This window comes from Manduca sexta, chromosome 24 (assembly GCF_014839805.1).
Source record: "Manduca sexta isolate Smith_Timp_Sample1 chromosome 24, JHU_Msex_v1.0, whole genome shotgun sequence".
Lineage (NCBI taxonomy): Eukaryota > Metazoa > Arthropoda > Insecta > Lepidoptera > Sphingidae > Manduca > Manduca sexta.
This window is the reverse complement of record NC_051138.1, coordinates 14,467,242-14,489,329: the sequence shown is the minus strand read 5'-3', so window position 1 is coordinate 14,489,329 and position 22,088 is coordinate 14,467,242. Positions and strand designations below refer to the sequence as shown.

Here is a 22,088-nt window from a genome sequence, read left to right as displayed (position 1 = left end):
ATGTAAGTATGTATAGGGGAGACCGGGGCAGAATGGGATACTTAAGAGTCAAAACATCATATAAAAAAAATGTTACTGTTTAAAAGAATAACTTTTACTCAATTAGGATGTTTGATTAATCAACTATATAAACCCAATAACTTTTACATGCTAAGTCACATATTTTTTTTTGTACTTAGTTGTAACAATGAAATATAAAATGTGTGTATACGGTATAGTCCATTGAAATGTTTCATTTTTTAGGCCTTACCTTGCGTTTTTTAGAGGACGCAATTTTATTTTTTGAAGTGTAGGGGGTCAGTCTAAAGCTAAAACCAAGTTTGTGGGGTCGCCACCCTTGTCCCACGGCCGCCATCTTGAAAATAGGGGTTGAAATGGTTTTTACGATGTATCTCTTAAACTATTTATCTGACAAAAAAATGTATAAACATTTTTGTTGCAAATTAAATTCTCTACAACTTTGGTTTAGTAACTTTTGTCGTAGAACTATAAATAAAAAAAGTTATAAGCGAAAATGTTAAGAAATTCAATGTTAAGCAATGTTCATTGCAACGTCATCAGAACGTGTGTTTATAAGGTTCATAATACTTTTTTTTGTACTCATTAATACCCAAATACCCAAGGGACCATTAGGGAACAAAAGAACATCTGCCTGCTATTATTATTATTATTTCTAACCTATCTTATTGTAAAAATAGCTGATAATATTGTGTTGAAGTTGTCGTTCAACTTATATCTTTTAGTTGTGCTACATATTTCTGTACGTGCGGATGTATTTTATTCTGTTTTTAATTCTGCAGACGATTTCGAATGATTTTAGACACGATTTTAACTTTAGTGAAAACTACTTTTTTTTTATTAGCATTTTGACTTTTAAAAGACTTTTAAAAGTCAAAATGCTAATGAAAAACTTACTTACGACAACTTCTACACAATATTATCAGCTATTTTTACAATAAGAGAGGTTAGCTAGCTTTAGCTAGCTAGTTTAGCTTTAGACTGACCCCCCCTACACTTCAAAAAATAAAATTACGTCCTCTAAAAAACGCAACCCCAAATGTAACTTTTCAATGGACTAGTAAGTTTTATGCAAACAATAATTATACAGTATTTATTTTTATTATTATAAATTGTAAATATTTTATTTTTACCTAATAAAATTGCAGTTTTTATGTCTTTCTTTCTAAACCGAGTTGCGATCGACAATTATTGAGCCATGTATGGTTTTTTTGTGGTTTAATTGTGTTTACATTTGTTTTATATTTTAGTCCGCTCGCCTTGTGGGATCAAATGTATTTTTTTCCAGAAATGGTACTTGTGAGTGATATAATAAACATATTACTATGTTATTTGTAAAATAAATTACCATCACAAATAAATATTGTATACCACACATGTTTTCGCGGAGGTAGGGGAGACCGGGGCAAAATGAAGTTCGGGGCAAGACAGGAAAAGTTGTACTGTGCTTGAGTCATATACGCGAATGAACCGGCGATGGCGCTATTCGTTCGAACTTCAATCACGGCATGACGGTCGGCCGGAACGGAACGTGTCGTTAGTTGTTTTGGCTGCGCAATGAGGGAAATGTAAATTTGGAATTTATTTTACGAAATTTTGTGCAATTGTCTGTGTGATACGAGATAATTAAACAAGATTTTACTATTGTTTTAACTAAATGCCGTTACAGCAATATCGATTCTTTTTGTTAAGTACTTTTTAAAATGGTTACTGTTTTAGGTTAGAAATGCCAGAGTTCATTACTTAATGTGGTTACTGGGGCATAACGGGATACTATCCCGTCTTGCCCCAGTTTAATGATATGTGTTAACTGTTGGTAGGACTCTCGTAATTGAGGGGCCGTCTGGGAAGATACCACCTCAATTTCTACTGTCAAGCAGCAGTGTGCATGCACTGTTGTGTTCCGATGTTTAAGCACATTGTAACTGGCGTGATTACTAGGCATTATATTTCTTTCTTTTATGATTGCTTAATTGCTTTGAATGACGAGACTCACTTGCCGTTCGCCTGATGGTAAGCGATACGACCACCCATAAATAGTAGAAACACCATCCAAAAATTTAAATAACAAATATTGTTTGGTATTCCAATGCGTTCACCATCCTAAGACGTAAGATGTTAAGTCTCATTATATCCTGATAAACAAAAGACTAAAAAAGACAAAACTAAGCGAGAAATGTGGTAAGAATAAAATTAAAGTCATTGATTCAGCCCAAAAAGAAGAAGAAAATGATTACTGTTGTTGTATTTACTGTGCATATTTGTATTCACAGTCAACAGAAGGATGGGTGGGTGATTTGTACCGTGTGCCATGGTTGAGTCCATAATTCATGCGCTGGAGTCGACGAACAGGATGAAGCCCATATTTGGGACCGCTGCCAGTCTGATTAAAATATTGTGTACTCTTTTTACCTCGTGCCATTTCCCATTATGCCCCTGACACGGGGCAAAAAGGGAAATTTCAGTTCCTTGTTGTTGTCCCTAAGTACAAAAAAAAATGTGACTTAGCATGTAAAATTTGTTGGGTTTATATAGTTGATTAATCAAACATCCTAATTGAGTAAAAGTTATTCTTTTAAACAGTAACATTTTTTTTATATGATGTTTTGACTCTTAAGTATCCCATTCTGCCCCGGTCTCCCCTATACATACTTACATAAGCCTACATACTAGGTATCAGGGACGTTTGGACATTTTACACCATTTCTTATAATTTCGTACTAGTTTTTACCTTCGGCTCCACATTCGTGAATAAGTTTTTCCGGGATATATATGTTATCGAAAAAGCGGCGATAGCCTAGTTGGGTGTGGAACGGACTGCCGAGACGAATGTCCGCAGGTTCAAATCCCAAGGGCACACACCTCTGACTTTTCTAAAAAATCATGTGTGTATTCTTTGTGAATTTATCGTTCGCTTTAACGGTGAAGGAAAACATCGTGAGGAAACCTGCACATCTGAGAAGTTCTCTATAGGAATTTCGAAGGTGTGTGAAGTCTACCAATCCGCACTAGGCCAGCGTGGTGGACTAAGGCCTAATCCCTCTCAGTAGTAGAGGAGGCCCGTGCTCAGCAGTGGGCAAGTATATAATACAGGGCTGATATTATATTATTATTATTACATATGTTATCGGAATAAAAAGTAGCTTAAGTAGCCACTATCATTCAGGAGTAATGTAGCTTTCGAAATTCGGAACAAAGGTAAGGTAAGGGAGGACCTTGTCCTTATTTGTCATTGCGCAGAGAAAGTTCCTTATTACTACCACTCAGCCTTCGTGGGGGCACCTTAGCAGTTATGTTGGGTTCACCGTGCCCTACAGCTCGACGTTAAGTCGCCCGAAGTGATGGTTACCACCGTCGAGCCAAGTCCCTAGCGATATACACACCCGGTGCACGGCATACAAACTAAAATTCCGACATCTTATAGCCATCTTCGGCGTATTAAAGACGACTGCAGGCATCCTCCGACGGTAGTGTCGAAGTTGTCAAACACAGCTGCTCGGTGCCGCCTGGTGGTAGAGCCGCATGTAACACAAATTATAATTATCATTTCAGGAATAAATAGAAGTATATCGCAGACTTCATAATGTATAGCTATAATTATTATGTTGCGAATTATACCTGTCTCAATAAGTATCGTTACATGTGATTGAAAAGATATATTTATTTTTTCTGTTAAACCCTTATAATAATTGTTGGCGTAGCTAGGTATTTTCTGTAAGGAGTCAACTGGCTGAAAAATAAGGTCAAATATTTTAACGAAACGCCCGCCTCACGCGATGTACCGTGTAAGTGCTTTTTCTAGAGTGACTACGTATTTAGGCTGTAATTGTAAAATGTTTTTCTTAAATAAGTTAGCACCTAGTTATTGCTGTAGACCGATGTTTTACAGTTATCTTCATTTGACGTTAATTTATTGCTACATAATAATTGAGATAAAAGAATTAGATAATAACTTTGTCAAATAAGGGATTACTGCATTGAGTGTGATAAGTCCTCATAGTAACGAAGAGAGTAGAATAAATAAATAGGGGGTTGTGGAGGGCGGGATTAGGAGAGATTACGTAGTTAATGTAATAGATTCCTTAAGAAACAACAACAAATACTATAATTGTCCGGGTATACAACTCTGAGAGCCTAAGCCAAGCTATTTAAAACCACGAAGTCGTCTTCTTCCTTTACCCACTCTAATGTAGGGTGAGCTCAACATTCTTTCAAACATTTTGTAGAAAGGAATTAAAATCAGCCTGTCTGTCGTCAACTTCTCATAAGAGACGCACTCTCTGGATAACTAGAAAACACAGTAAGTGCTGCCCACTCAGGATTTGAACCCAGTAGCTCACGTTTCAGACCACCTACGTTGCCACTAAACCTAGAATACGACAATTCAAAGTTCAAACAACTATTACAAACAAATTTCATTAACTATTACAAACACTCATAAACAGCTTTGTTACGCAATTAATATTATGATAAGAAACATATGTACAAGAACATTAAATTGAGATAAGTACTAAAAAAATACAAGAAGGTAAAATAGAAGGTGTGCTCTAGACAATTTGTTGAATAAAGTCTTAATTTGTTGAATAGCGACAAGAGAAAAAAATAGTGCTCTAACAGATAAACTGGTAGTAATGTGAGATCTAAGTCCTCTTATAGATAAACTGGTGGTAGGTCTCTCATATGTGAGAGTCTCCCTGGGTAGGTACCACCTAAATGTCTATTTCTGCCGCCAAACAGCACTATGTAGTCACTGTTGTATTCCGGTTTGAAGAACATTGTAGTCAGTGTAACTACTGGACATAATAAGACTTAACATCAAATGTTTAAGAATAGCAAGCGCAGTGGAATACCAAACAATAGATCGTAATTTCAGGTGTTGGATGGTGATTCTCTTGGGCTTCGAGTCGCCCTTGCAGAGTCAGCGTGGAAGTAAACTAGATTTTCCTTGGAATAAGAATACATATACCATGGATGTCTATGTAATATTATCGAACACCATCACCGAACCATATTCGGGTGGACGCTATTATCGGCGAGTGTAACAATATCATCAATCAGTCTACTCGTTGGTCTGTCAACCAGAGGACATCCTGTATATGCCTACAGAATGTAAAAATTTTATATAACACCATTTTATCTAGATTAGTAAATTTGTGTTTACTTACACCGTATTCATAGCATGGCAATAATTAGAATAAGAGTATAAAATATAAAACACGGCATATTTTCGACATAAAGTATCTAATCGTTAATAAGAACATCGGAACTAATTTTCTTACGGCGGAGTATCTTTGAATTGGATACCAAAATCATAGTGCGCAAGATTGTGGGATTTGTGACATACATGTCCAATTCCATCACAAGCTAAAGGCAAGTAGAGGACCCAATCATACATCGTAAACATAGGCTTTTGAAGTAATTTCCCTTCCTTCTTTCACCGTAGACGGGTAAAAACCATTTCTTTCTCTGTGACAATAGTACCTATTACCTTGTCGAGCCAACGAGCCCATTCGCGCTGCAATTTGGCTTTTCCATAGTTACATCTATACAGTGTGTATTTTTGAAACAGGGCAGTAAAGGGAGCTACATCAACCACTGTAGCTACAAGAAAACTTTCTTAGGAGACTGTCGATTAATTTGAAACATTAAGTGTGCGATGTAAATACATTCACCTATATTGAATGACAAAAATAACAGTTAGAAAGAAAAGCAAATTCGAGTCGTATTTCTTACAAAAGGTAAAAGATTAAAGATTTTTTGAAATTCTGACCTTAAAAGTATTCAAACCTCGTATAGTGTCTTAGAGTCTTTTGATCCTTATAAACAACAAACTGTACTTCTTACATACTTATACATACAGCGTAACACCTTTTCCCTTTTTCAGTGGTAGACAGAGGCGTAAAATTTCAGCGTGATAGTTGTACTGCGTGTGAAATACATTAGTTGTGTTTTGCGTTGGGTTTAGTTGACTTTACTTCTTACATACAGACATATATATATATATAGCATCACACCCTTTCCCCTTTTCAGGGGAAGGCAGAGGTGTAACTTCTCAGCGCGATAGTCGTATTGTGAGCGAAACACAACTACGCCATTGAGACGGTCTATTTTTATATTTTAAAAAATTAAACCGCTCTCAAAAACCACTCAAGACCAAAAAATAATTTCACATAACAGGTATATACTGGATACCAATTTAAGAGTCGGCGCCTAATTAAAATTGCTAGTTAAGCTATTGAGCTAAATACATTAACAAATATACGAGAACAATGTGCTGCCAGCGTACAAAGTTAGCAAGTCAGATCGTCGTTGGAAATGAACACACTGCCGCAGCAAGCAAATGGAAGCTATAAAGTAAATATTTAAATTTGTGAACTGTACATTACCCAAATACTTCCCCTGTTACATACTGCTGGTCAAATGTATGGTATTACACGCCCTGTCCCGAAAAAAGACGAAAGAAAAAGATGAAACACCATACACGTGCTTGGTATTACACCTTTCACTGTGTATGTTTGTTAGTTGTAAACGCAAACCTATTCCTTTTAATGAACTGAAATGATGACTATGAAATTAAAATTTAACAATGTTTCCGTACATTTGTTCATGTATTTATGTATCTAGCTTAACTATTAATTTTAATTAGGCACCAAATCCAAAATTAGTATCCAGTATATACCTATTATGTGAAATTATTTTTTGGTCTTCAGTGGGTTTTTGAAGGCGGTTTAATTTTCTTATTACTACTGCAGTTAACCGTAACTCTTACCTTACAGCCTCTTCTCAAAAATCTATCCAGTATATTCCAAAAAAGCATGGCTTAACTTATGATCGTTTGTTATTTTAATTATTTGGAATTTTTCATATAGGATGAACCTTCTTGTATCTATATCGAGTGCTCTGGACGTGTTCCTCACGATTCCTCTGGCCCGGTTGATACAAACTGCATTGGCCTTGTTTGGGACCCTGAATTTGAATGCATCGGATTTCCCGCCGGATTACTCTTCTAAAGGTAGGATATTATTAAGTACTAGAAGTTTTCTGGTCACAGACAGCATTTTGTGTAAACTAATTTTCATCTTTTAGTTTTGGACAACGTCATCACCTATCAAGTCCAAAATTATCTTGCGATTCAGACTGGAACTGCTAAAACTCTTACAAAAATGTTCATTGAAATTCGTTAAGTAATATCAAAAATCTCCTTTTTCTAATTATTTTTTCATACAAATATCACCCAAAATGCCAACGTTTCCCTTATTTTCCCGTTGATTTTTCAAAATTGTTCTTTAGTACAAACCACAAACCATCCTTATAATTAGGATTACAACAAAAAGGAATCAATTAAGCCGGTCGGGCCATTCTGAAGTGATGCCCTTACCTAAGTGTACCTACGTACACGTGGCCATTGATTTATATTTATATAGTTATATTTTTTATGGCAGTCATAGATAGACAACCGAATATAAGTGACACTTTACTATAAGTGATTATAACTGCCACTCAACAGTTTCGATTTCAATAATGTATAATGCTTTGGCATTACGAGACTCAACATGTAATATCACAGGATGACGAGTGGAGTACCACGCGGTACTTTGTAATATAAAGTTATGAATGTTTTGCTAATGTTTATAATAATTTTTTAGTGCTTAACTTCGTGCTAGTGGATTATTGCTCTTATCATAAACAAGCGCACTGATATAGGGAGTCTCGTAATTTTCGAACAGGATATTGTAGGGCTGTACGAAATCTCACTTAACGTTAAAAATACAAATTTATCACTCTATTAGTATAAGTAATATGCTCGTTTATGTAGAATCACGGTCCAGTTAGTTTCAGTGGGTACTCAAAAATATAGTAATTATTGTTTAGTTCTAAAATTACTACGTGGATATTGGGATAGTGCTTCCATTATGGTGCTAGCTATTTTGAAGTTTTCTTCCTATATAAAGTTTCAGATGGGGAACATGCCGACTTCATTATAGTAGGCGCTGGTTCGGCGGGCTGCGTGCTGGCCAACAGACTGACTGAGATCGGCAACTGGACGGTCATACTAGTGGAGGCAGGCGACTATCCTTCCATTGAATCTATGGTGAGTTGGTATTCCGCATACTTTGAACAGAACGTGATTATATTAGTCGAAGTAAGATATAAAAATATGTATAATATCATTAAAGGTAGCAGCGGCAATAACAACATTTATATCAATTTCCCGTAATTCCAGCAAATCACCCTAGTTAATAATAGGAAACATCAGCCAGTATAAGTTATCTCAAATCTTCGAAAATGCAATTTCGCATTTACTTATAAAATAGTTGTAGTTAAACAACATACCTTCATATATACATACCTTCTGCATATTTTGATTAATTTTGTGAGCTCGTAATAGCATAGTGATTGAATTGATACTGACTTAGATAACGAGTCTACTTTTCTGGAAAGCCTTTTTGTGGTACATTTGCCACGACCAAGTATATTATAATCGAAAACCAACATGGTATTCATTCATCAAATTTCCAGGTACCTGGAATGTTTCCACTTGTAGAGTACTCTTACGAAGACTGGAACTACTCTACCGTCGACGATGGGTACTCGAGTCAAGCACATAAATCCAAGAATATTCACATGACTAAAGGCAAAATGCTCGGAGGATCCAGCGGTGCTAACTACATGTTTTACGTTAGAGGTAATAAGAGAGACTACGACGAATGGGAAGAAAATGGATTAGAGGGATGGTCTTGGGACTCTGTCCTGCCATACTTTATAAAGAGCGAGCGTCTACGTTCAGATGAAATATTGTCAAGCTCTTCAGCTGATCTGCACGGCACAAATGGATATCTAGGCGTAACCCGGCCGACCTGGCAAGGAAGAGTAGAAAATGATTTGGCAGCGTTCAAGGAGAATGGACATGAAATTCTAGTTGATACTAATGGATACGAACAGTTAGGATATTCCTTACCTACTTACACCGTCGACAATAAGATTCGACAGAGCACGTCGGTTGCATTCCTCAGGCCTATAAAAGACCGAAAAAATCTGCGAGTTTTGACGAAAACTTATTGCAGAAAGATTCTATTTGATAAAAACATGCGAGCCATCGGTGTAGAGATAAAGCTTCCAAATGGGAATATTGAAAATCTAATGGCTGATAAAGAAGTAATACTTTCTGGCGGAGCTTTCAATAGTCCACAATTATTGATGTTATCTGGCGTTGGACCCAAAAAACATTTGGAAGAAATAGGCATACAAGTTTTAGTCGATTCTCCAAATGTAGGTCAAAATCTTCAGGACCACCCTACGGTCCCAATAATTATAAATAAAGGGAAGAGTGATTCAAATTTGCTTGATAATGTAGAGTTACTAAAAAATTTGGATAAATTTCCTATCCCCACGTTTATGGGTCTTGTTGCTTTAAACAAATCGCAAACTATTCCTGATTATCAAACTTTCTCCTTCCCTATAGGTGCCGGTTCTATCATACCTGCAGTCATGTGTAGCTATATATTTAGATATGATGATGATATCTGTCGTCAAATGGTCACTATCGGGAAGACAAATCAAATACTTTTCACAGGTGTCACTCTCCTTCATCCTAATTCCACAGGAAGGATTTATCTGAACAGCAAAGATCCGGAGGAGAAAGCGCTTGTATATAGCGGCTATTACTCGAACCCAAATGATTTAGATAAACATGCGTACAGTGTGGAAGACTTCTTAACTGTTTTAAATACTACATATATGAGAAAACTTAATGCAACCGTTTTTGGTTCGATAAGTCAATGTAAAGGTTTAACAATGAACACTCATGAGTTTTGGAAATGCTACGTATTGAACATGGTTTCCTCTCTGTGGCATTCTGCAGGGACGTGTGCCATGGGGCCTGAGGGAGAAGGTGTAGTTGATGCTTCGTTCCTAGTTTACGGTACCAAAGCCCTTCGAGTGATAGATGGGAGTGCGATGCCGAAGATAGTTAGCGGAAACATAAACGCGCCAATTATCATGATGGCTGAGAAGGGCGCAGATGAGATTAAAAAGGCTCATGGAATTCGTATTTAAGTAGTAATTAATTTATTTTCGGGGTATCGGTTTTGTGTCAAATATTTGTTTTGTTCCATAACAAGTTTAGCATTCGTATTCAATTTTATTTGTTAACATACAAAATCTGTAACTAATTTCTGATATATTTTGTGCGAGATAGTGTAATAAAAATGTAGTATTTAGATTTATGGTTTGATTATAAAAATATCTTAAAATGTATTTAAGCCAAAAATTCAATATAATATTGACTTCTACTATCGAGCCGATCTATTTGTCTAACGAATATAATGTTTATGCTGAATCGATGTTACTTTTTATCCTACGTATTCGAGTGACCCCCGGAAAAAAAATTGATGTCAAAAAAGTGTGAAAATCCTCCGATCTTTATTTAGGTCCAAATAAATTTTGGGCCCAATCTCTATGTTGATGATTACGTCCGAGGCAGAGCATATGGCGCCCTGGGTAAAAGAAACCTCTCCCGCCTTCGCCCGAACCGGCACTGCATAATGCCTACTAATCGCTCTATCTCCCATATATAAAGAATGGGATTTACAATAGCTTGCCTTTTTTCACCTTTCCTTGGAAGCTGTGACGAAAATAAAGATATTTATAATACAACGTAATAAAATTATTATTTCAATTATAAAAATTATGTTTACCTGCATCATCTTTACAGCATGACAATAATAACAAATTAGGGTATAAATGAATTCTGCTGCATTAGGGACTGCAATAATTATGTAAGTTTTAAAGAATATATGTGAAAAAAAAATTTTTTTTTTGAAAAAATATCTCTGCCTTGTATTAAACCAAAGTTATAGTCTTAGATCAGACGATTTGAGATACAATTCTATCAAAAGCAAACAGTAAGTACACACCTAAACGTTTAAACACAATTATTAGAAGTGTGGTTTCGCAACTGCATAATATTTTTGTGGGCCGTAGGATCGGCACAGAACGTCTTTCCGTCCCCACAATGTGTGCTGGATTGCGTGAAGGGAGGTGGCAATGCCAATTAATAAGGCCCGGGAGGTTTTTAAGCGTATATTCACTTAATTCACACACGTAAAAACAATACAAAGTTCCGGCGAACACACTGTAGCGGCGCACGTTTCGCAGTGCAGCGTGAGCGGTGCGGCATGCACGTCGCTCTCTCCTTTTCTTGCACTTGTTCCTGGCTGGAACACTTCAGGGCTTCTTGTTTTTCTTCCTTTTCTTGAGCTGATTTGTACTGGACTGAACCGAACTGATTGGAACACACCGAATGCCAAAATTGCACTCACTTATATATGACCCGGCTATCCCGTAGGGAGAGCCGCCAAAAAATACCTTTTGCAGCCTCATTTTCACTTCCTAGCTCTTACTTTTCACAATTAAAAGTTGGACCTCTTCAGTCCCCTATACGAAAGTTACACTGTTTTATAGGCAAATCAAATACCTATAACTACGCATAAAAATAATATGCCTATGTGCGATACAAGAAAAGTTACATTAACAAAACACAAGAAAATTATCCATAATCGACGCACAAAGGCCTTAAAAACGCTATTTACTACGATACGAATTTGTATACAATGTCCCCGTTTATGATATGGGGTAGGCAAAAGCTAAAACTATATCTATGTAAAGTTCCTACACTGTCACTTTAATATCTCGGTCGTGAGATTACTTTATAACATACCACTAAAAAACAGTCACACACACGTGCGCGGGCGCATTGTCCGTCCCTCTCTGGGTGTGTCGTTTCGCTCGACACACCTACTGCGCATGCGTGAGTGCGCTGTCTCTTTCTTTAATATGTGCGTCCTGCACAATTTTCTAGAAACATAATCCAGTGTAGAAGCAGGTGGATCTCCTGATGTTGAGAGACCTTCACCGCTCATAAATCCCCACAATATCAGAAGAATCATATCAATATTCTTGCGATGTTGGCTTTAAAAGAAACAGAGATTCGAAAGAACATGGGGTAAAATAATTAAGATCCTTAGAAACCCTTCTCATCGTACAAAGTGAAATACAAACAGCTTATAACTTACCTTCCTACTAATACTATAAATGTGAAAGTTTATGAGGATGGATGTATGGATGTATGTATTCCTGTTTATTTGAATGCTTCGGATTACCCGCCGGGTTACTTTTCTAAACGTTGGTAGAGTTGCCATTATCGCCCTGAGATAAGTGATTATATTTGTCTAACTAAACTAACTTTGAAAGATATTCTGGCTACTTATTATCCTCCTCAAAATGAGATTGTATTGAGCCTGCCACAATGTCACTCACTACATAAAACGCAAAAGAAAATTGCGATTTACGTTTATTTTGCAAGATAATAGATACGTTTATGCGGTAATTTGTAAAAATGCTATCTTCATCGTGGATTAATTACTTACAGAATCATAGTCCAGGCACTTAGAATACTCGAAAAAATAATAGACATAATACTACCTATTTAAACGACCGTTATAGCAATTTTAAAGTTTTCGTCCCATAAAGTTTCAGCCGGGGAACATGCCGACTTCATTATAGTAGGCGCTGGTTCGGCGGGCTGCGTGCTGGCCAACAGACTGACTGAGATCGGCAACTGGACGGTCATACTAGTGGAGACTATCCTTCATTTAAATCTACAGTGCGTTTATTTATTTTGTAACAGTCGTAATTTATATTCAGGTAGGCTTATTGGTAGGCTTATTCGGAGTATCAAGAAACATCATCCGTCCTTAGGATCCAATGCAAGCTTTCACAAGTTATATTAGTTATATGGTATATACCAATCCAGCGGTACTTTAATATAGCAATTGAATCAATATAACTTACACCAAATATTTATGAAGTAGGAAATATTACAAAAAAAAATCTCCATATCGATTTGTAATTAATTTTCAGCTTCCTGGTTTATTTTTATTCGTGGACTACATTAACGACGATTGGAACTGCTATAGCGTCAACGATGGGTACACGAATCAAGTGCACATAACCAAAAATATTCATTTTGCTAGAGGCAAAATGCTCGGAGGATCCAGTGGTGCTAACTACATGTTTTACGTTAGAGGTAATAAGAGAGCCTACGACGAATGGGAGGAAAGTGGATTAGAGGGATGGTCTTGGGACTCGGTCCTGCCTTACTTTATAAAGAGCGAGCGTCTACGTTCAGATGAAATATTGTCAAGCCCTGAAGGTCTTGACAATATTTCATCTATCACTATATATCAGCTGAAGCTGATCTGCACGGCACAGATGGATATCTAGGCGTAACCCGGCCGACCTGGCAAGGAAGAGTAGAAAATGATTTGGCAGCGTTCAAGGAGAATGGACTTGAAATTCTGATAGATACTAATGGATACAAACAGGATATTCTTTACCTACATACACTATAGACAACAAGATTCGACAGAGCACGTCGGTTGCATACCTCAGGTCTATAAAAGACCGTAAAAATCTGCGAGTATTAACAAAAACTTATTGCAGGAAGATTTTATTTGATGAAAACCTGCGAGCAATTGGTGTAGAGGTAAATCTCCCAAATGGAAATATTGTAAATCTCATGGCTGATAAAGAAGTCATACTTTCAGGTGGGGCTTTCAATAGTCCACAACTATTAATGTTATCCGGCATCGGTCCCAGGAAACATCTCGAAGAAATGGACATAAAAGTTTTATTCGATTCACCGAATGTGGGTGAAAATCTCCAGGATCATCCTCTAGTTCCAATAGTTATTAATAAAGGAAGGAATGCTTCATCGTTCGTTGAAAATGTAGAAATAATAAACAATCTAGACAAATTTCCTAATCCTGCGTTAATGGGACACGTCGCATTGAATAAATCGCAAACCTTTCCGGATTATCAAACTATAGCGTACCCGGTTAGCGCTGGATCTATTCTACCTACAATCCTTTGTTCCCATGTATTTAGATACGTTAATGAATATTGTGTTTCAATGACGCAAGTTATGGAGAAAAATCAAGCGCTCATTACGGGTGTTTCTCTTCTGCGACCGGAATCCAAAGGAAGGGTCTACTTGAAAAGCAAAGATCCGAAGAAGAAGGCACTTATCGTTAGTGGATATTATACGAACCCTAGTGACTTGGAAAAACACACGCGGAGTGTGGAGGATTATCTGACTGTTCTAAACACACCGCATATGAGAAAACTTAATGCGACGGTGTTTGATTATTTAAGGCCGTGTAGGGGTTTAAAGAAGAATTCTCATAAGTTCTGGAAATGCTATATTTTGAATACGGTTACAACTTTATGGCATCCTGTAGGAACATGTGCTATGGGACCTAAGGGACAAGGCGTCATCGATTCCAGATTTCGCGTATACGGTACTAAAGGACTTAGGGTCATTGATGGCAGTGCCATGTGGAAGATAGTTAGAGGAAACACAAACGCACCAATAATAATGATGGCTGAAAAGGGTGCTGATGAGATTAAAAAGGCTTACGGTATAAATATTTAAGTAAAAAAAAAATAACAATAAAAACAGTGAAGGAAAAATATGTGTTTTTGTCAAGTGACCTTTTGTGTATGCGATACGCGCGCGTTCTTTTTAAATACATGTTTATTTCTTGTTTGTTGCTCTTGCTCATGTTTCTCAAATAAAGTAGGAAGTTAGGCTGGGCAGCATAATATTTGACAATTGTAATAATAATATTAATAATATCAGCCCTGTATTATTATTAATATACTTGCCCACTGCTGAGCACGGGCCTCCTCTACTACTGAGAGCGATTAGACACATGATTTTAGAAAATTCAGAGGTGTGTGCCATTGGGATTTGAACCTGCGGACATTCGTCTTAGCAGTCGCACCTCTGACTTTTCTAAAAAATCATGTGTGTATTCTTTGTGAATTTATCGTTCGCTTTAACGGTGAAGGAAAACATCGTGAGGAAACCTGCACATCTGAGAAGTTCTCTATAGGAATTTCGAAGGTGTGTGAAGTCTACCAATCCGCACTAGGCCAGCGTGGTGGACTAAGGCCTAATCCCTCTCAGTAGTAGAGGAGGCCCGTGCTCAGCAGTGGGCAAGTATATAATACAGGGCTGATATTATATTATTATTATTATATATGTTATCGGAATAAAAAGTAGCTTAAGTAGCCACTATCATTCAGGAGTAATTTAGCTTTTGAAATTCGGAACAAAGGTAAGGTAAGGGAGGACCATGTCCTTATTTGTCATTGCGCAGAGAAAGTTCCTTATTACTACCACTCAGCCTTCGTGGGGGCACCTAAGCAGTTATGTTGGGCTCACCGTGCCCTACAGCTCGACGTTAAGTCGCCCGAAGTGATGGTAACCACCGTCGAGCCAAGTCCCTAGCGATATACACACCCGATGCACGGCATACAAACTAAAATTCCGACATCTTATAGCCATCTTCGGCGTATTAAAGACGGTTGCAAGCATCCTCCGACGGTAGTGTCTAAGTTGTCAAACACAGCTGCTCGGTGCCGCCTGGTGGTAGAGCCGCATGAAACACAAATTATAATTATCATTTCAGGAATAAATAGAAGTATATCGCAGACTTCATAATGTATAGCTATAATTATTATGTTGCGAATTATACCTGTCTCAATAAGTATCGTTACATGTGATTGAAAAGATATATTTTATTGTTTTTTTTTTCTGTTAAACCCGTATAATAATTATTGGCGTAGCTAGGTATTTTCTGTAAGGAGTCAACTGGCTGAAAAATAAGGTCAAATATTTTAACGAAACGCCCGCCTCACGCGATGTACCGTGTAAGTGCTTTTTCTAGAGTGACTACGTATTTAGGCTGTAATTGTAAAATGTTTTTCTTAAATAAGTTAGCACCTAGTTATTGCTGTAGACCGATGTTTTTACAGTTATCTTCATTTGACGTTAATTTATTGCTACATAATAATTGAGATAAAAGAATTAGATAATAACTTTGTCAAATAAGGGATTCCTGCATTGAGTGTGATAAGTCCTCATAGTAACGAAGAGAGTATAATAAATAAATAGGGGGTTGTGGAGGGCGGGATTAGGAGAGATTACGTAGTTAATGTAATAGATTCCTTAAGAAACAACAACAAATACTATAATTGTCCGGGTATACAACTCTGAGAGCGTCAGCCAAGCTAATTAAAACCACGAAGTCGTCTTCTACCTTTACCCACTCTAATGTAGGGTGAGCTCAACATTCTTTCAAACATTTTGTAGAAAGGAATTGAAATCAGCCTGTCTGACGTCAACTTCTCATAAGAGACGCACTCTCTGGATATCTAGAAAACACAGTAAGTGCTGCCCACTCAGGATTTCAACCCAGTAGCTCACGTTTCTGACCACCTACGTTGCCACTAAACCTAGAATGCGACAATTCAAAGTTCAAACAACTATTACAAACAAATTTCATTAACTATTACAAACACTCATAAACAGCTTTGTTACGCAATTAATATTATGATAAGAAACATATGTACAAGAACATTAAATTGAGATAAGTACTAAAAAATACAAGAAGGTAAAATAGAAGGTGTGCTCTAGACAATTTGTTGAATAAAGTCTTAATTTGTTGAATAGCGACAAGAGAAAAACAGACATCTAAGTGCTCTTACAGATAAACTGGTGGTAGGTCTCTCATATGTGAGAGTCTCCTTGGGTAGGTACCACCTAAATGTCTATTTCTGCCGCCAAACAGCACTATGTAGTCACTGTGGTGTTCTGGTTTGAAGAACATTATAGCCAGTGTAACTACTGGAAATAATAAGACTTAATATCTAATGTCTAAGAATGGAGCGCAGTGGAATACCAAACAATAAATCGAAATTCCAGGTGTTGGATGATGATTCTCTTGGGCTTCGAGTCGCCCTTGCAGAGTCAGCCTGAAAGTAAACTAGGTTTTCCGTGGAATAAGAACTTATATTTTTCTAATATATAACACGTTAGAAAACTACCGTAACAGGGGCCTTATTCTCTATTCCGCACGTTATTTTGACAGTGCGTAACAAAGCACGTAACACAACGCATCATGTTTAGGACTATAGAAATTTGGCTTACAGAATACCATTCCACGCACATTTCTCGAAGATAACATGACACGGCCGCGTTACGCGTTTACACTATCATACAGAATAAGGGCCCAGGCTAACACACAGCGCTTAGTAACAATACATTGTTATTTTATTCTAAATACAATAATTCAAATAGATACATACTATTATGCGGCCAGTTTACATTACATTATAAAGAGGCTTTCTATTTGCCTATGCAACCTCAACAGTTTCTACTGTTTATGGGCGGTCGTATCGCTTACCATAAGGCGAACGGCACGCTCGTCTCGTCATTCAAAGCAATAAAAAAAAAACGGTGCGACGTCGTTTCTTACTACAATGCGACGTAGTTTCACGTTGCGATATCGTATCTTGGAAATCTACGACACGACATCGCAACATGCAGCGATGCTCAGAGTGACAACAATATGATGGGATTTGAAGTAAAAGTTTGGTACATCCATATATATTCGTAGAAATATAAAAACAAGAACTATCAGACTACACATGCGGCAGAAAATTTTATATTGATATGGTAACCCTAGCAAGTGTTCTAGATAGACTGAATAGACTATCGCTACGCTTCTACACACGATCCATGGTATTCCCTTTGAAGTCACTTATAATCATCCCTCGTAATTCCGTTGTCGCTGTATATCGCGTCACAAACAAGACTGATTGAAACCGCGCACCTCCTTTTATACCCGGCTGCAAAATGCTAAAATAATAAAATTGATGTCCGTTATCGAGCTTCCACGATATTCTGGAAACATCGTGATCTTTCGAGAATTAGAAATTTCGGGCGCTATTATCGGCGAGTGAATCGCTCTACTCGTTGGTCTGTCAACAAGAAGGCATCCTATAAGCCTACAGAATGTTTAAATTTTATATAACACCATATTATCTGGATTAGTAATTTTCGTTTACCTACACCGTAATCATAGCACGGCAACAATTACAATTAGAATATAAATAAACCACAGCATATTTTCGACAGCACAAATTATCTAACCTTTAATAAGAACATCGCGCTTAATTTTCTCATGGAAAACTATCTTTGAATTGTATAAACCTAAAAACATAGTGCGCAAGATCGGGAGATTTGGGACATATATGTTCAATTCCATCATTAGCTAAAGGCAAGTACGACCCAAACAGCCACATCGTAAACATAGGTTATTGAATTCATTTCCCCTTTTTCCTTCACTGTAGTCGGGTTAAAACCATTTGTTTTCTCTGTTATATTTTCGCTGTATTGCGCAATTAGGCTCTTCCATAGTTACATCTATACAGTGTGGATTTTTTAAACGGGGCAGTACCAGGAGCTACCTTAGCTGCTGTAGCTACAAGAACATTTTCTTAGGAGACTGTTCATCATTTTTAAAGATATTAAATTTGCATTCGCAAATTTTGAAAATATAACTACAAACTGCAAGAAATGCGAATTGGAGTCACATTTCTTACAAAAACGGTGGTGTTGAAAGATTTTTTGCAATTTCTGACCTTAAAAGATCTGTACCTCTTATAGTCCTATAGAGTCTTTTGATTCTTATAAGCAACAGGATCGATTGATACTGAAAATAGTCTACACCGATTAAGGTGTTTAGACCGTACTGCCCCGTCTGAAAAATCTATCTTGTACATTTATAAAAACTATAGCCTATCGTATGATCGTTCAGTAGTGTAACTACCTTCAATTCTTCACACAGAATGGACCTTCTTGGGTCTATATCAAGTGCTCTGGAAGTGGTACTCACAACCCCTCTAACCCGGTTACTACAAGCTGCATTGGCCTTGTATGCGACCCTGAATTTGAACTCATCGGATTTCCCGCCGGATTACTCTTCTAAAGGTTGGATTTTATTATTAATAAGGTTTTACATAGTGGTTATAGGCAGGCCACTGAGCCATTTATCTTATTGTGATTGTAACTGCCAATGAACAGTTGTTTAGATTTGAAGGACCTGGTAGATAAAATGATTCGGCATTATGGGACTAAAATCTAAAGTCACAGGACGGCGAATTCAATGCTAGGCCGTACATTTTATTTAGAACTTACTGATGTGCTTTTAAAAGTTTATAATCAGGCGATGGTGCTTCACATCATGTTAGCGGTTTGTAGTTCTGCATTATTAAAGGAAATCTCGTCATTTTTGACCAGGAGAAGTAGATTAATGAAGGCTATTTCTCTAGATAAAATAATTTCTTTCTTCCTTTTTTCCATTTCACTAGGCAGAATATCTTACGTAGCATTCAAAACGCAATAGCAAAGCTGCGTTTGATGCTTTTGATATGAAGTAATAGGCTCGTTGAAGATGTCAACATCGTGGATTTCTTGGTTATAACATCGACGTTTAGTAACTCATAGGTATCTAAAAAATTAGAGACTTTATAGCTTTATTCCAAAGTTACAACCTAGTTATTTGGATAGTATTTGTTATTATAGAGCTATTTGAAGTTTTCGTCCTATAAAGTTTCAGATGGAGTGCATGCCGACTTCATTATAGTAGGCGCTGGTTCGGCGGGCTGCGTGCTTGCCAACAGACTGACTGAGATAGGTAACTGGACGGTAATGCTGGTGGAGGCAGGAGACTATCCCTCCATTGAATCTTTGGTGAGAAGATTTTTTTATAATTGTACCTGATAAATACAATATTTTCTGGAAAACAAGGAATCCAATAAATAATTTCAGTTTTTAAAACGTTGTAATAATAAAGCTATTAGGTTTAGTTAAAATCGATTGTGTAGTATAGTTTATAATTTTTTTTTATAATATTCTCCAAATTCTTTCCGTTTTGTTCCCTGCACTCCTCTCAATGAGCGATGTAATTTAAAATGACTGCGCAATGTGTTTTTAGTAATCTTGTAGAACAGAAATAAATAAATTCTTAATCTTTTCACACTACATTTCAAATTACCAGTTACAGTGCGCTTGTCAGTCATCCACTATGCTTGTGGTAGGATATATTATATCCGCCCGGATAGCAACCACCGTACACAAGGTGGTAAAACTCAGTGGCCCACGTAGAAGTGTGTCGTGTTTATAGATCCGGTTACAACAGGACGGCATAATTGTGTCGACTACCGTGAGGTAATCATCTCGTCAGTCGATTTTCTATTGGACCCTACTCCACTTAATATCAAGTGCAATGGGATCACTTTGCCATGCACGTAATAAAAAAAAGTGCGAGCTAGGTCGCTCTCATAGTGCATAACAAACTGTTACTGTAGGACTGTAGGAGAATGCAACGGTATCTTACACGGGACTTCACTTACATTACGTAAATGAAAGTAGCTTCGAAACTTTCGTCGTACTAAAGTCGTAGAAAAACTCTTTTATAATAGTTGAGTACGCAGAACTGGCGTTTCGTTCTTAGGAGACTTTTATAGCGACAAATTTCCAAAACTGGGTTGTCGTAATAGACCACCCGCTTCCCTTTCAAATGCGTAATTTTTGTTGAATAGACAAAGTAAATGCGAAATTATTTATGGGACACCACTTATTATTATATAGTAAATACAGATATATATACATACAATGGAAACGTTTCGGAATTATTAAATACTTGGGCATGGCCACAAGTCTGGCTGCAGAAACTTCATTTCGTGTTCCTAGGACAGAAGTTTTGTCCAGTGTGGTAATATTAAAGGAAGTGGTGGCAAAACCTTTTGAATAGTACTTTTAAAGATAACAAGAGCAATTACAACATAATATGTAATAATAGTTTGTGTCTAATCTGCCAGGTGCCGGGTTTGTTAACTTTCGTGGACTACTCTTATGAAGACTGGAACTACTATACCGTTGACGATGGGTACACGAGTCAAGCGCACAAATCAAAAACATACACCTTACTAGAGGTAAAATGCTAGGAGGCTCCAGCGGCGCTAACTACATGTTTTACGTTAGAGGAATAAGAGGGACTACGACGAATGGGAAGAAAACGGACTGGAGGGATGGTCTTGGGACTCGGTGCTGCCTTACTTTATAAAGAGTGAACGCCTGCGTTCAGAAGAAATATTGGAAAGTCCTTCAGCTGATCTTCACGGTACAGATGGATATCTAGGCGTTACTCGGCCACTCTGGCAAGGAAAAGTAGAAAACGACTTAGAAGCGTTCAAGGAAAATGGACATCAAATTTTAGTAGATACGAATGGATACGAACAGTTAGGATACTCCTTACCTACATTTACCATAGACAATAAGACTCGACAGAGCACGTCAGTTGCATTCCTCAGACCTATAAAAGACCGTCAAAATCTACGAGTGTTGGCAAACACTTATTGCAGAAAGATCCTATTTGACGAAAACATGCGAGCAATTGGTGTAGAGGTAAAGCTTCCAAATGGAAAAATTATAAATCTGATGGCCAATAAAGAAGTAATACTTTCGGGGGGAGCTATCAACAACCCACAAATATTAATGTTATCTGGTGTTGGACCTAAGGAACATTTAGAAGAAATGGGCATACAAGTTTTACTCAATTCACCGAATGTGGGTGAAAATCTTCAGGACCACCCTACAGTTCCAATAGTTATTAATAAAGGAAAAATGCTTTATCGTTGCTCGGTAATATTGATTTAATAACTAATTTAGATAAATTTCCGAATCCTACGTTAATGGGACACGTGGCGTTGAATAAATCACAAACTTATCCAGATTATCAAGCTTTAGCGTTCCCGATCGATGTCGGTTCTTTCATACCTACGATCATTTGCAGCTATGTGTTTAGATATGAGAATGCAATCTGTGATCAAATTGTCCAGACTGGGGAGACAAATCAATTACTGCTTACAACTCTAACTCTACTTCATCCAAAATCCAGAGGAAGGGTTTATTTAAAAAACAATGACCCGGAGGAGAAAGCAATCATATACGATGGTTATTACACAGACCCAGACGATTTGGATAAACATACGAAGAGTGTGGAAGATTTTCTTACTGTTTTAAATACAACGCAAATGAGAAAAATTGATGCAAACGTTTTTGTTTCCATTGATCAATGTAAAGATTATACAATGAA

At 37.2% G+C, this 22,088-nt stretch overlaps 3 protein-coding genes across 5 annotated transcripts in view; 2 read left to right on the top strand and 1 right to left on the bottom strand.

Annotated features, from left to right (window-relative positions):
• Positions 1-5,248: 5,248 nt before the first annotated feature.
• Positions 5,249-13,445, top strand: LOC119190386 (glucose dehydrogenase [FAD, quinone]-like). Of its 3 annotated transcripts, XM_037442157.1 has the most exons (5): positions 5,249-5,388; positions 6,888-7,030; positions 7,971-8,110; positions 8,539-8,860; positions 13,303-13,445. In XM_037442157.1, the coding sequence occupies exons 2-5, from the start codon at positions 6,889-6,891 to the stop codon at positions 13,428-13,430; spliced, it is 732 nt and encodes a 243-aa protein (XP_037298054.1). In that variant the 5' UTR covers positions 5,249-5,388; position 6,888; the 3' UTR covers positions 13,431-13,445. The 3 variants fall into 3 exon arrangements, with proteins under 3 accessions (XP_037298054.1, XP_037298052.1, XP_037298053.1); XM_037442155.1 differs by lacking the exon at positions 13,303-13,445 and having other exon boundaries at positions 5,250-5,388; positions 8,539-10,358; XM_037442156.1 differs by lacking the exons at positions 5,249-5,388; positions 13,303-13,445 and adding an exon at positions 5,649-5,756 and having other exon boundaries at positions 8,539-10,358.
• Positions 13,446-18,043: 4,598 nt separating this feature from the next.
• LOC119190389 (pyranose dehydrogenase-like) lies at positions 18,044-21,957 on the top strand. The gene is made up of 4 exons (XM_037442160.1): positions 18,044-18,206; positions 18,777-18,919; positions 19,542-19,681; positions 20,812-21,957. Exons 2-4 carry the CDS (start codon positions 18,778-18,780, stop codon positions 20,935-20,937), a joined length of 408 nt encoding a protein of 135 aa, XP_037298057.1. The 5' UTR covers positions 18,044-18,206; position 18,777; the 3' UTR covers positions 20,938-21,957.
• Positions 21,736-22,088, bottom strand: part of LOC119190456 (eukaryotic translation initiation factor 3 subunit A-like) — a 2,607-nt gene continuing 2,254 nt past the window's right edge. The window contains exon 2 of the mRNA XM_037442421.1: positions 21,736-21,832. Within this exon, the coding sequence (XP_037298318.1) occupies positions 21,736-21,832 (97 nt within the window). The remainder of the gene's footprint in view (positions 21,833-22,088) is intronic.

Bases quoted from the DNA above. Each gene is read 5' to 3' on its own strand.
- LOC119190386 (XM_037442155.1), top strand. From the start codon at position 6,889: ATGAACCTTCTTGTATCTATATCGAGTGCTCTGGACGTGTTCCTCACG. The intron at 7,031-7,970 runs GTAGGATATTAT...TCCTATATAAAG, and splicing joins GCCGGATTACTCTTCTAAAG to TTTCAGATGGGGAACATGCC. The intron at 8,111-8,538 runs GTGAGTTGGTAT...TCAAATTTCCAG, and splicing joins ATCCTTCCATTGAATCTATG to GTACCTGGAATGTTTCCACT.
- LOC119190389 (XM_037442160.1), top strand. From the start codon at position 18,778: ATGGACCTTCTTGGGTCTATATCAAGTGCTCTGGAAGTGGTACTCACA. The intron at 18,920-19,541 runs GTTGGATTTTAT...CGTCCTATAAAG, and splicing joins GCCGGATTACTCTTCTAAAG to TTTCAGATGGAGTGCATGCC. The intron at 19,682-20,811 runs GTGAGAAGATTT...CTAATCTGCCAG, and splicing joins ATCCCTCCATTGAATCTTTG to GTGCCGGGTTTGTTAACTTT.